At 41.8% G+C, this 15,203-nt stretch overlaps 1 protein-coding gene across 2 annotated transcripts in view; it reads left to right on the top strand.

Moving 5' to 3' along the window:
• GRIN2A (glutamate ionotropic receptor NMDA type subunit 2A) overlaps window positions 1-15,203 on the top strand; it is a 366,372-nt gene that overhangs the window by 279,350 nt on the left and 71,819 nt on the right. For both annotated transcript variants that reach the window (XM_024759609.1, XM_024759610.1), the window contains 3 exons: window positions 7,177-7,382; window positions 12,330-12,498; window positions 12,611-12,764. In XM_024759609.1, coding sequence (XP_024615377.1) covers window positions 7,177-7,382; window positions 12,330-12,498; window positions 12,611-12,764 — 529 coding nt within the window. The remainder of the gene's footprint in view (window positions 1-7,176; window positions 7,383-12,329; window positions 12,499-12,610; window positions 12,765-15,203) is intronic.

Here is a 15,203-nt window from a genome sequence, read left to right as displayed (position 1 = left end):
ATTACTCATGTGTAAGCCTGCTATCAGCTCTGCATTTGCATGCAGAGGCATGGAAGTGATGCTAACCGGTGATGCTATTTATGCTAAATACGGACTTTAAGTCAATTTAAATTTCCTTCATGGACATTTATCTTATGTCCTTTAGAAGACTTTATATTCCAGGTGGAGAGAAATTGGCCTCCTGTTTGCTTTGTTTTTCTCCTGAAATTCATCTTCCTGAAGAGTTAATTACTTGCATTTTCTCCACCTTGGGAGTAAATCCCTGCTTATTATCTGGAATGTTTTCCGGTGTTTTGCACATGCGAAGTGTTTGTTTTAGGACCTGTTTCCCCCTTGGTTATGAAATCACTCAATGAGCTAACCAGGGCCAGTCAAGCTGGAGCACAGGCAGCGTGAACTCTGCTTTCATTGTCGGTTTTGATAAATTTCATCTCTGATTTTTAATTTTACAATCCCTATTGTCTTGTCTCCAAGGAGGGGATCTGAGTAAACAGGCAACTCTCCTCTTTTAACTTTGAATTCTAAGTAAAAATTGATGCCAGTGCTGCCTTCTGAATTGAGTTCAGTTCAGCAAACATTTATTGAACTGGAATGCGGTGAACACTGTACTACAGCCGATGTGGGTCATGTTATGTGAAAGGCTGGCCAGGCCAGAGATTCTATAATACAGGGCAAACTGAGCCCTTAATCCCCACCCCCATACAGATACACAATCGCTCTCTAAGTTGTATTGATTCCACCACTTTGGGATCCTGTGAGTTCATGCCCCCTCCCCATGCGGCCCTATGCCAGACTCATCCAGATTAATGCAGCTGCCTCCTGACCCATCACTCTGCCTTCAGAATCTTTTAGACACAAACCCTTTCTCTGCACTGCACTGGGAAGAAGTGTCCTAATACGTCAGACTGATTGTATCCCTCCCCTGATTAAAACTCTTCAGTAATCCCCATCTCCATCTGCCATGCTGGTATGGCTCATGGTTGGAAGTCAGTTCCTTTAGAAGCATCTTTGGTTTCCTTGCAGAGCAGGAAGCTCTCTGCTCCAGTAGTATCCTGTGCCCACCCCAGCACGGCAGTTACCGCATTTATTAGCTCACGTTATCTCATGGCCAGTGTGCTTTAACTCCTCTTCTCTAACCAGACTAGAAAGTCTGAGCACTGGGACCAGCCTGCACTGTTCACAGTTGTAGCCCCAGAGCCTCCTGCAGTGCCTGGCACAATGTAAAGCCCTGGACGCATGTGTATTGAGCTCATGAATGAACATGCGAGAGAATTCAAGGGAAAAAGAGAATGCTCAAAACCACGTTCCAGGGCTTCCCTGGTGGCGCAGTGGTTGAGAGTCTGCCTGCTGATGCAGGGGACACGGGTTTGTGCCCTGGTCCAGGAAGATCCCACATGCCGCGGAGCGGCTAGGCCCGTGAGTCATGGCCACTGAGCCTACGCGTCTGGAGCCTGTGCTCCGCAACGGGAGAGGCCACAACAGTGAGAGGCCCGTGTACTGCAAAAAACAAAAACCAAAACAAAACAAAATGCATTCCAGCTGGAGTATTAAGCCGAAGGGGAGAGACGGTATTTGAGCTGTACCTGGAAAGAGTGGGTAGGATTCCAGTCAGTGGAGATGATAAGGAGAGGAATTTCACGTAGAAGTAGTGCAGGCAAAGGCGGGGAAATGGGTATCATTCAGGGGGTGTGTGGTGAGAGTGAAAAGTGTACGCATCATTGTGGCTTAGTGTTGTACGTGTGTGTAGAGGTGTGAGTGTAGGTGTGTGTTAGGCATGTGTGTATGTGTAGTGGTACGTGTGTGGAGGTGAGTGTATATATGTGTGTATTGTGAATTCAGGTAGGTATGAGTGTAGCTGTGTGTTTATGTATAGATATATAAATATATGATATATATATATGTGTGCATGTGTACGGGTTTGAATCCACTTATATATGGATTTTTTTCAGTAGTAAATACTGCAGTACTACATGATCCCCAGTGGGTTGAATCCGCAGATATGGAGGAACCATGGTTATGGAGGACCAGCTATATCTTATACACAAATTTTTGACTGCACGAAGGGTCAGTGCTCCTAAACCCCACGTTGCTCAAGGGTTAACTGTATACACATATGCACATACATATATATGTACATACATGTGTGAGTATGTGTAGGTGTAAGCGTATGTGTGTTTGGAGGTGTAGATGTATATGTTTCAGTGTGAGGGTGTGCATAGGGTGTGCAAAAGAGAAATCAACAAAGTGATAGAAAGAGAGAGAGGACAGTGTATCGAGGTTGATGGGACCTATACTCTAGAGTCCATTAATGTAAGAGGAATCTGACTGGTTTTGTGGGCAGTATGAGTCATGGAAGGATTTGAGTAGAGGTAGATCTATGATTTTGGTGTTTAGATATACGTTTTTAGGGAGTGGCTTGGGAGAGAGCAGTTGTGAGGTGATTTTAACTGTCTCTTGTAAGCATTTCATGAATAGATCAAATACAATCAAGCACTCATACCTCTTTGAAAGGAGAGTCACAAACATCTATTAACCTCATTTCTTCCAGCCTCTTGCAGCCTCTGTGACATCGCTATGGATTTAACCAGACCTTAAGGGATGAATATTAACTTATGACAGTTTCTGGAGATGAAATTATCTTTTCCTCTGAGAAAATATTGGCTGAACGTTTTGATAAGTAATCACTGCTCTGTCACAAAACACTTCCTAGGAGCTGAAGAGGGAATTAGCTTTCTAAAAGCACAGCATTTAAATTTTATTAGTAAGAACAGATTAAAAAATCATGACAAAGTTAATTTCCCCTTTCTCCACTTCTTTTAACAAAATCACTTTTCTCCATTAGAGGTCAATTATTTTTCTTTGTCCTCAAAACTTCAGTTTATTTGCTGAAAACATTTAAAGGTTTATCACCAAAATCCAGTTTATTTTGAAGATAAAGATTTTTTTTTCTTCTCCCACACAGCCTAGTTGGGGGAATTTGGGACTGTTTTCAAGTCCAAAATTCATGATAGAGATAAAAATCATCTGCCCACAGCTTCTTCTTGTGTATAGGGTGTTTATAAGAATGAAAATAGCGCTAAGAATAGTGCCTAATAATCTCTGGACCTAGAGGTTATCGTACTAAATGAAGTCAAGTCAGACAGAGAAAGACAGATGTCATATGATGTCACTTATATGTGGAATCTAAAAAAAAATGATACAAATGACTTAGTTACAAGACAGAAATAGACTCACAGACATAGAAAAGAAATTTATGGTTACCCAAAGGGAAAGAGAGGGAGGGATTAATTAGGAGTTTGGGATTAGCAGACACAAACCACTGTCATCGAATGCTACAGACTCTGCTAAGTGTGGTGTGTTCATTCATTCCAGCAACAGCTATCCAGCTGTGCCAGGCCCTGAGTTAGAAGCTGTGGACATAGAAACCAACTAATATACATATATATTAATATATATAATATAATATATATATATATCCCTGCTAGACTGAAGAATCACGATCTAATGAGTGAAACATATACACAAACACATAGGTTGTTGAGGTATAATATTGTTAAGCAAATGAAAATTAGGTATTTAAATCAAATCAAGGATTTGTGAATGAAATGTTATGATGTCCGAGATTTCCTTCAATATAATATGGGAGGAGTGGTTGGGAGTATAAATGAAGCAAGATTGACCATGAGTTAGTCATTAATGAAGCTAGATAATGGGAAGATGGAGATACATTCTAGTATTTTACTTTTGTATGAGTTAAAATTTTTCCATAATAAAAAAAAGAAAAAAAAGAATGGAGGGGGCAAGAAGCTTCCACTTTTGGGAAAGTTATATATGGACCCATGTTCATGATGATTTCTTCATTTCTTTTTCCATTCTGGATAACAGACTAGATTAACTCTTACGGCAAATCTCAACTCCTTAACTGGACCTGCAAGGCTTTGCATCATCTGGCCCCTGCCAGCGTGGAGGGCTCTTCCTGCCTCTGCTCCCTCTACCCGCTCATCCACTCATCTTGGATTTCCAGTCTCAGCTTAAGTGCCACCTCTTGGGGAAGACTTATGTGATTTCGTTCCCCCTTTTTCCAGCCTTAGACCCGTATTTTATTTCTTTCTCCCAGTTTGTACGATGTATAGTTTGTACGATGTATATTTTTATGTGGTTATTTGACTCATGTTTGTCTTTCCAATTAACATAAAAATTCCTTGCAAGTAAAAATTGTGCTGCTTGCACTACAGTACCCTTAGTGCCTAGCGCAGTGCTTGGCACCTAGTAGCCACTCAGTAAATATTTATGGAGTAAACAAGTCTCTATTAAGCCTGTCTACAGACTCCAGACCCAGTTATATAGTCCTTTGTAAATAGGAACATAGGAGGGGAAAGCGAAGGATGTCTGTTTCTCCCCTATCTGGTATATAAAATCCTGGAGTTGAGATTTTTGGCGTTTGGAACAGGAGCCTGTCAGACTCAGAGAAGGAGGTAAGAGCTCTCGGGATCTAGGGCAATGTTTACACAGCAGCTTCAGCTCCTAATCAAGTTTTCCCACCCACCACTTGCTTCCACCCTCCTTGGCTGACCCATGGGTGCTTACTTAGATGTGCTGGGAAGGGAGAGAGGAACTTAGAGGAGATTTAGGAAGTTATTGCACTCTGGGAACTCATAAACCTTTGCAGCCTCTCTCTCCATGAGTCAGCCTTGGGCTGGAACCTTTGCCTGCCTCCCATGGTGTAGGGTATGTGACATGGTCGGTGACATCACCAAAGATTCTGCTGGCTAAACGGGCTTTGCCTCTATGTATGTTACCTTGGGACTTTAGGAGCTGTCTCCGCAAGGAAGAAAGGGTCTTGGAGCAATAACATGATTACTGCAGATCAATTAATAGAAACACTAGTGGGAAAGCACTTTTGGATCCGCATAGTTCCATGGTATAGCTCTGGATCCACCACTTACTAGCTGTGCAAGTTTGGGCAGTTTACATAATCTCTCTGTGCTTCAGTTTGCTGAACTGTGACGCTGGAATAATAATCCTTACCACGTGGAATTTGTAGGATTAAACTAAGTGGTAATATTGGCACATTTCCCGACTACACAGACATGCCCAAAAGTGACATTGTTTTAAGTATAACATCAAATGCTGTGGTGGAGATGGGAGCAAAGTTCTCTATTACCAGGGAAGACAGGAATGCTTTTACAGATTAGGTGATATTTGAGCTGTATCTTAAATGCTACCTACAATAATAAAATAATAGCAGCTGCCACGTATGTTACATGTTAAGTTCTGTGCTCAATGCTGCAAGGACATTTTTGGCTCATTCAAATCTCACTACAGTTCTGAAAGCATATCCTGTAGCAATCCACATTTTACAGATAGAGAAAGCAAAGCTCAGAGAGGTTAAGCAACTTTCCCAAGGCTGCTCAGCTAATGGATGAAGCCAGGATTAGCACTTAGTTCTGTGTGACTCCAAAAGCCATTGTCTTACCCACTGAACTGCCCAGGCTCTTTTGAAGGCTATGTTTGAGTTTTCTAAGGGAGATGGAAAAGAAAGAGATGGGTATAACATGTTCCAAAAGGAAGAGCTTGGATATCTCTTTATCTATTTGCATGTTTATTATTATTGGCTTGGTCTTTGTCCGGCAGCTGACTGATGGTTCCAACAAGGCAGGAATCGTTCTGTTTTACCCCTCATTGTTCCCGGGCTGGTGTCAGCACGCACATAGCTGGTGTTCAGTAAATCTATGTTTAATGAATTAAGAATTTGATGGGCTCCACATTCTCTCCAGCCTATGTTACATCACAGCCTGAGGAGATGAACGTGTTTGCTTGACCAAATTACTGCCCTTCCTAACTTAAAAAGGAAGGTATCAGTGAAGCTGGACAGTTTTGTAATTGGCCACATGGCATGTTTCTCTACAAGCAGCAAACATTTTCCAGTCCAAATGATGATGTCATCTTCCAGAGCACTGATTGCCTTCTCTCCCGCCACCTATCACCTCTCCTGGTGTCCAGCGGGTCTGAATTCTCTTCAAGGGCCTGAGATTCATTTCTGGTGACACATTACAGGAGGAGAGGTGAGTGGGTCATATGAACACAGACAAGGCTGGACTTGGCACTTAGCTCTTCAGACGAGGTATTTTCCTTGAGGTTTGTGTTACAAATAAAGCGCTGCTCTGTGGTGTCGAGCAGTTGCACTTGGGAACGGGAGGAGGAAGCACAAAGTGCAGTGCTGGGGGCAGCTTTCTCGCAGTGTGTGTGTGAGAGTGCCAAGAAGCTGTCAAATAAAATTAAGGTTCAAAACATACAGCCTTCAATTTGATTTCACTAAGATGACGACAGCTGCTCAGAGGGAACACGATCGATTCTGCTTTGATAGGTCTTGATGTACAGTAAGCAGTAAAAGTCTCCACTCTGTGCTGGATTAAGAAAAATTCACCTTAATTTCAACTTAAATAGAACCGTATCTGAGCTTGAAGGGAGGCTTCTCGTCTGCTCACCTGCTCTACCCCCTTGTTTCTCCTGCCAGTCCTCCCTCTTTTTTGCCCTTGGACTTCATCTTCCTCTCCCCTTTCCTCTTTCTCTTTTTCTTAGCACTTTAAAAATCTCTCTCCCTCTCACTGACTCTCTTCTATACTTAAAAGGGAGAGTTTGGAGTCCTTACTACGTGCTGAGCACTGCCCTATATGCTTTTCTCGAATTGCCTTATTTAATTCCCACGACATCCTTATAAAGTAGGTGGAATTGTGTCTATTTACAGATGAGAAAACAGATGTTCATAGTGATTAAAAGCCTGCCTGTGGTTGTACAGCTAGTAAGTGGCAGATCTGGGGGTTCAAGCCTAGACCTCTGATTCTAAAAGTCCTTGCTCTTTTCATGACATTAGTGGGCCTGAGCTCTGGCAGAACATCACAATCACTTGGGGATCTCCAACGGCATCAGTGCTTTGTCACCACCCCCATATTTATTAGTCTGGGGAGAGTCCAGGGCATGGGAGCGGCCCAGTATTCTGCTTTCCCTTTGTCCTCATCTTTCTTAGCATATAAACAGAAGTGTACGTTGAGGTAGGTAGCAGAAAAGCCCTGAAGATGATGGGGTTCTTCTCCCATACCTCTTACGGGGGAGGACTCACCTTTCTGGAAGCCAGTGGTGCCGGAAAGCACAGGTGTGTCTTTCTCTTTATACCAGGTGGGCAAGTGGGAGAACCAGACCCTGAGCCTGAGGCATGCCGTGTGGCCCAGGTACAAGTCCTTTTCGGACTGTGAGCCAGACGACAACCATCTGAGCATCGTCACACTGGAGGAGGCCCCCTTTGTCATCGTGGAAGACATAGACCCGCTGACTGAGACGTGTGTGCGGAACACTGTGCCATGTCGGAAGTTCATCAGAATCAAGTGAGTCCAGGGATGCTGTCGGTTGAATGTGCCCAATCCTTTACAATAGCCTGTATCACTGAGAACAGTGGTGTCTCTACAAGAATAATAGAATGTAATATAAAATATACTCTATTATAACAGGTGGGAATAAAAATAGACTTTTTAAAAGACCTGGAACTACACCAGGTGGTTTGCATTCATTTGATTCCAACAACGGCAATACGAGGCGCGTGGTTTTGCCCATTTAAAACATGATAAAAACTGAGTGATGAGAAGATTAAGAAGCACGTTCAAAGCCACTTAGCTAGTAGATGGAAGAGGCAGGACTCAAACACTTGTCCATCTGACTCCACCACCATATTCTTAACCAGTATGGTAAGTCAACCCTCCCCTTCAATATTTCCTAGAATAATTATTTCTTTTGTATTTTTCTGGTTGCTCCTTCCCCCAAACCATATCTACCACTTCCTTCCACCTCTCTTCTATTTCCCAGATCCAAACTTTTCAGAATTTTCAAAGCTTCTCTCCATTTTGGGGTCAGCATCCACCTTACAAGTGACTTTCTGATGTGCTTAAGGTGGAGCTGATCTCCTGGGGATCTCCTAGGTCACCAGCAACAAACCAGCATTGCATCTAAGTCATTTCCTCTTTTATTATGATTGAAGAGGAACTGACATTTTTTATCAGATCCCCTGATGAAGGCTTCTCCCTAATCTATAAGCCCTTTGGAGATACATAAAGCTTCATGGCCAAGTCCAAGGCCCTGAATTTTGTCTTTGTAATGCAAACATAAACACAAATACCACCCTTGTGGAGGATTCACAAAAGGAAAAAGCCTACCGCTAGATGGAAATCTTTTTTTTTTTTTTTCTTAGTATTTTCTGATTGCCTCCTTTCACCTGGACAATTTTTGCTTGCCCTTTAAGTCTTAAGCACTCCCTCCACAAGCTAGGTTAGTTCTCCCTACTTCCACAGTACCCTGGCTATGTCTCTATGTCTTAATCAGTTCAGGCTGCTATAACAAATTACCACGAGTGGGTGGCTTAAACAACAGACATTTATTCCTCACAGTTCTGGAGTCTGGGAAGTCCACGATCAAGGTGCTGGCAGATCTGGTGTCTGGTGGAGACCCTCTGGTTTGCAGACGGCTGTCTTCTCCTCACCTGGTAGAGAGCAGAGGGAGAGGAAGCAAGCTGTCCTGCTCCTTCTTATAAGGGCACTACTTCCATTTAGGAGGGTTCCACCCTCGTGACCTAATTACCTCTCTAAATACCATCACATTGGGGATTAGGGTTTCAACATATGAATTTGAGGGGAACATAAACATTCAGTCCATAGCACTCTCTAGCTAGCACTCTCTAGCACTCTAGTCATAGCACTCTAGTCATAGCACTCTCTAGCACTCTCTAAACTGTCTCACTTGTTTTTATGGCTTACAGTTTGTCTGTATTTCCCCCAGAGTATTATCTGCCTAAATATAGGGAATGTGGCTTATTAATATTTGTGTCTTCAGTGACAAGCATAGAATATGACACCCCAATGTTGATGAAACTTGAACGGAGGGTGAATGGATACTTTTCCTCCCACATTCCAAATTCCAACCTAAGTTCTTATTATACAAGATGCAAATCCCCATGGCTCAGTGCTTTGGATAAAGATAATTTTTTTTTTTCCGGTACGCAGGCCTCTCACTGTTGTGGCCTCTCCCGTTGCGGAGCACAGGCTCCGGACGCGCAGGCTCAGCGGCCATGGCTCACGGGGCCCAGCCGCTCCGCGGCATGTGGGATCTACCCGGACCGGGGCACAAACCCGTGTCCCCTGCATCGGCAGGCGGACTCTCAACCACTGCGCCACCAGGGAAGCCCAAAGATAATTTTTTAAGAATATGATTGCTAAGTGTATTATGAAGGTGCATTTTGGTTTGGAGAAATTTTTTTATCAATAAGCAGCATTTTTGGAGTTGAAATTCTTATGGATTATTCAGTAAATAATCATCAGCTTTTTTTGGAGTCATCAGCCTCTTTGGGGTTGAAATTCTGAATAGATTAGTCAATAAATAAATACGCATGAAACATAGTTTCTGTGTTAGTCACAGTGCTGGGCATGGGGGATGCGTCAATGAACCGGGAAGGATCTTGCAGTCAAGGGGTGCACACGGTTAAAAAACTACTCAACCAATAAGGGAACAGGGCAGCTCCACTTAGGATAAACCCTGTGAAGGATCTGAATAAGGTGGTGTGATAAGGGAGTCACTTGAGGTATGTGGGGCTCCTGCAGCTCACACAGCCAGGTAAGATGTAAAGTGACATGTAAAGGAGGAGAAGGAGCCAAACATGTGAAGAACTGGGGAAGAGCCACCCAGCTAGAGGAGCAGGTGCAAAGGCCCTGAGGGAGGAAAGAGATTGGCGAGTTTGGGAAACAGAAGGAAGCCTAGTACAGTACTTGGAAGTGATGAACTGGGGGAATGACAGAAGGGGTAATGTGGAAAAGTTGTCAAAGAAGGTTTTGACTTGGGTGGGTGTTCTTTGAGCAGAACTTGGTCAGATTAAGAAAGCAGAGTGGCTGGCACAAAGCAAAGAGTATAACCCCACTGGGGCACCTCCTTTATGATAACAATATCTTCTCTGATTCAACAGGGCCAATCAAGTAGGGCATCTTACGCTTCACACTCAGTCGTTGGAGATTAAAGTCTTTAAAATCAGAAGACTTGGAGCTGAAAACAATAGATCACCAAGTCCTGAGTCACACTGGTCTGGAGGAAATGAACCTCCAAATAAATTACTGTCTTTAAAAGAATTGACTTTTCAACTGAAGAATAGAAACAGATTAACAAGTTCAGATTCACAATTTGGGTTCCTGTGGGAGGGGGTGGCTTGCAATTTTCCTTTTCCCACTTGGTGACATGAGAATTGTACTGTGCTTCTAGGTGAAATTAAAGTCTTTGATTTACCTGAAAGCAATAGAAAATTACTAGGATCCAGTCATCCCAGCATTAACACAGTTTAGATCAACTGCATTTCCTAAAGGTAACATCTTTGAGGCAGGCTGATTGGTTCCAAAAAGGATTCCTGTTGGACAACATGATTGTGTTTGTTTTCTTGGTGATATTCTTTCAGGGAAAACCCTTTGTCTCTCACTTCTGGCAAATGGTGGGGTCTTGAGGGCACACATCATTCTTCTAAAAAATCAGGTAGTAGGAAATGGGCTGAGAAATCAGACTTTTCTTCTTACCTGTTAGTTGAGTGTTAAGATGTGAAGAGAAAATTGAGGAAAACTTACCTGTTTTGATCTGTAAGGATAAATGGCTATACTGCCAGTTAATCCCCTAAACTGTCAAATCATTGGTGAAAAGAGAGGAAATATATTTTTAAGCACCTGTGTGAGAGGTGCTTTAGATACCTTATTTAATATTTCCAACTATCCTGCAAGGTAAGTATCAGCCTTCTCAATGCACGAATAAGTAAACTGAGGTCTGTGAATGAAGAGACCCGTCCGAGTTTCCATGCTTGTCAAGGGCAGACCCAGGATTTTAAAGCAGCTCTGTCTGACTCGCAAGGCACATCCACTGGCCACACTGGGAAATTATACAGCCAGAGAATTGATGACTTATTGGATCCCTTTCCCCATATTTGTTTTTATGAGTCTCCCTTTCTTTTGGGTGATGGTGGAGAGCAGAGAGATTACATGGGCACCATTTCTCAGATGTCTGGGTAGTTGTCATACCCCCTCCTCCACACACACACACGCACACGTTTGTGTTAACAACCAACAAAAGTTCCCAATATGGTCTGTGTTTCCAGATGTGGAAACACAGACCAAATGATGTTAGATAAACATCATTTTAGTGCTTAGATAACAATTCAGTATGTAGATGTGTCAACAATGGAATGGTGAGGCAGCACATATCCTATGAAATACGTGACTCAGCATCTGACCATGGTACTAATGGATACCCCAGGGCAAGGTGGAACCAAGTACAATGCCCAGAGAGGTCTTGATCTTCCTGTAGCAGTGGTTTAAATAGTTTTTGTTATCACTTGGGAAGACCCCTGTTTCCTTCCCTTTTAAAAGCATTTCTGGTTTTTCTGAGTGTCCTTCGAGTATGACTTTGTCAAGTAAATAAAGCAGAGTGGCTGACACAAAGCAACAAATGTAACCTTGGTAGATTATGATAGGTTTTACGACAGCAATGCCCTCTGTATTTTAATAGGGCTTTTTCCTGATCAAGGACATTGCTATTTAATAGTGTCACCTCTCACACTTCCTCCACGTAGGTAGGGAGGGAAAATGTTACGAATGAGCCTTCATTTGCGAGATGACTCGATCAAGAGACATTAAGTCCACAGACTCAGGCACAGAGTAGACCCCAGGTCTCCTGATTCTTAGCTGATAATTCTTAGTTTTCCTCAGCAAGGAGAGTATCTTTTCTAAGTAAGTAAGGCATCCTTTCTTCTTCCCTTTGGTTGCCAACCCCTATTTTCAGTGAAAGGATAAAGCAAAACTCTCCTTGCTCTGAGAATTTCACATCTTCCTCTCCTCCATTTTCCAGTAAGTTTTTATAATTCAGTTTAGATTAGATGACTAAACTCTGATCTAAAGAGGTTGTATGTGTTATAAGCTTTAAAAAAATAAGACGTAGTAACTCTCATCTGTATAATGGGGATCTGAATACTACCTAATTAAGAAAAATGTTGTGAAGATTAATCCAACAGTTAGTAGAAAGCATTTATCACAGTGCATAGCAAATAGTAATTACTCAAGAAATGTTACCTGTTGTCATGGTTATTGTCATAATTAAGAACACTTTCTACTTTTGCTGTCATAAACTCACTGAACCTCCTTGTAAAAGCCGCTTCCTCATTTTGGGCCTCTATTTCCCATGTGAAAAATAGTAGAAGAGTGTAGACAATGACTGAACACATTTTCCAGTACTAATACTCTACCATCTTGGGATTTTCTCTACAGCAATTCAACCAATGAGGGCATGAATGTTAAAAAATGCTGCAAGGGGTTCTGCATCGATATCCTAAAGAAGCTTTCGAGAACAGTGAAGTTTACCTATGACCTTTACCTGGTGACTAATGGGAAGCATGGCAAGAAAGTTAACAATGTGTGGAATGGAATGATTGGTGAGGTAAGTTATCTTTTCATCCCAAGGGCCCTCATTCAGACTTAGGGCCCAAGGTCCTCAGAGATGGTGGGAAGGATAAGTAAAGGGACGGTTCTTCTTTTTGCCTTGTGTCCAGGTGGTTTATCAACGGGCAGTCATGGCAGTTGGCTCACTCACCATCAATGAGGAACGTTCTGAAGTGGTGGACTTCTCTGTGCCCTTTGTGGAGACGGGGATCAGTGTCATGGTTTCAAGAAGCAATGGCACTGTGTCACCTTCTGCTTTCCTAGGTATGTGAACTTCACAGTCACTATTGCTTCCCTATGAGGAATTATAGGTATTTTGTCTTGTTTGCTCAAAAGACAGGACCAGATAGGACCTAGTTCAGTTCTAGGTAACCACGTCAGCATATTGAAAGCATGTTGCATTGAATTACCCAAAATTTCCCCCCGTTAACATCTTTCATTTATCTTTAACTTGGAAATAGCTGCTAAAAATACAGTCACATATTCAGATACCGTCCTTGATAGTGCAGAATATAGATTAGTAGATACATTGCCTAGAGCCTTGAAAGCATTTAAAAAATAAACCTGTCTGTCCACAGTGAATTTAAATCAGCTCATAAACTTTTATTTAGCAGCCATATACCCATCCTCCATCCCTCACTAGAATGACAGTCATTTATTTACTGCATGTAAGAGTAAAAATGATGCTGACTGTGCAATGATTTATACCAGTACTCCGATAAACAAAACAGAAGCAGTCTGAAGAGGATACACTGTTTTAAAATTAATGGAATCATATTTTAAATGTGACTATCCTTTAAGCTGAATGGTTTATAAGAGAAGAAATTCTTCTTACTCTCCTTTTAACTGTTTCCTAGATTTATGTTTTTACACAAAAGGTTTTTATTTTTTAAAGCAAGGTAGTTCTGTTTTTTTTCTATCGTCTGGTTTTCTTTAGCAGCTATGCATTAGGTAGCTTGGCTGGTGTAGCTGAAACTGCATGGAATATAGCCAAGCATTTTAAATTTTTTCTTTAAAGGAAATCATTGTGTTGAGTGTTTTGTCGTCATAAATAGTTTTTGATAGTGACTGTCTTGAAGATCATGGGATTCAGATTAACTTCCCCTTCGCATTCCCACGTCAGTGGGTTTGTCCCAAATTGGGAAGGTTAAGACAAACATTGACCCCTAGAAGGAAACTGCAGGAGAGAGTGAAAACAGTTAGATTAGGGTCAACTGAATTTCTTACATTTTTCCAAAGACAAAAAAACTTTGTTTATTAGAGAACTAAAACTGCAGACTAGGGCCCATTTGGGGATGCCAGCTCCAAGCCCATAGCCTTACTCTTCCACTGTCTTCATTTATATGTGGTGTTAGCATCCAGTGAAGTGTTCTATGCTTCATTCTCATGAGTGAAATGTTGACTAACAGGATTTTGGATACTGCCTTACTCACAGAGACATATGGATTTACTGTTTTCATTTTCAATAATCCATTTAAGCTGTTGAAATCCTTACCACTCACTGGATTTGATTTTGCACTCGCTTCAATTTTTGTAACCTTTGTTGGAGTAATGTGGACCTTGACAAATACACACCTCACTATGTTCCTTCTGTGCCTGTGTCTGATATGGATAATGATGCCCATATCTTAATAAGGGAGCCTCACTGGATCATGAAAAGTACTGCTTACTGATATTGACAACACAAGCAGAATGTTAATAATTATTGGATATACTCTCACTCATAGTCACTCCTAATCATCTTTTTCCCCATTCCCTATTGGAACCTTTAACAGAGATCTTTGGTCCTAGAGGTTGGAGGAAGGGAGTTCGTGGAAGAAATGGAAAGAGAAAGTTGTCCACTTATCTTCTTAGTGAGCTAGAGAGAACTTTTCGTCCAGTTCAATCAAAGGGGAAAAATATTTCCATTGACTTGTCTCATAAATATGAGTCACTGATACTGAATCTGGCCTCAACCCAGTTTCCCTAGATTTTTATCTTATCTGTGTTAGTAGAACATTTCCATAAAAGTCAAGTCTTTTTGCTAAATTTAGCTAAACCTCTTTTCCCCCTACTCTTCCTACTGTATCTTTAAGAATAAAATAAATTGTAGCCAGAGGAAGCTATTTTTAAAGCTGTTTTTACACAGAAGGCTTAATACTTCTCCTAGTCACTAAATTACATCCCTATTCGATTGACTGTGCACCCCCTTATTTACGGTCATTATCTGCAGGTTTTGAAAGTCATAATGAACCATGCTAAGCTACATTTTTCCATTCACTGGCTCAGTCATCTGGAAGAGCCAAACATTCAAAATCTGATTGCATTGCTCTTCATTATTTCCTATTCTCTCTCCTCTGCAAAATCCATTAACTCACATCGGAAACACTTGCAGGTAATGCCTCTGAGCTTTTGTATCAGAATGTAACCAGCGACCCTTCAAGGACAGAGATGATGTCTCTGGCAATATTCAGTTAATTCTTAAGACTTTCCAAGTAGGTTGGAGTCTTTGATCCAAAGAAGTGCTGAGCTGGGGTCTCTTCTAGATTAAAGTTCCTTCACAGACAGATGTTGAATCTGTTGAATCTGTCCAGTAGAGGATGTAATCCAGAGCTATCTAAAAATACTTCTGGGTCACATCTTAGACACTACAGACAGTAGCTCATCATTGTTCTAATGACTTTCTTTGTTGTGGGGTGTGTGTATGTGTGTGTGTGTGTGTGT

This window comes from Neophocaena asiaeorientalis, unplaced genomic scaffold (genome assembly GCF_003031525.2).
Source record: "Neophocaena asiaeorientalis asiaeorientalis breed wild unplaced genomic scaffold, Neophocaena_asiaeorientalis_V1.1 scaffold254, whole genome shotgun sequence".
Taxonomy (NCBI): Eukaryota; Metazoa; Chordata; class Mammalia; order Artiodactyla; family Phocoenidae; genus Neophocaena; species Neophocaena asiaeorientalis.
This window is presented reverse-complemented; position numbering and strand designations above follow the sequence as displayed.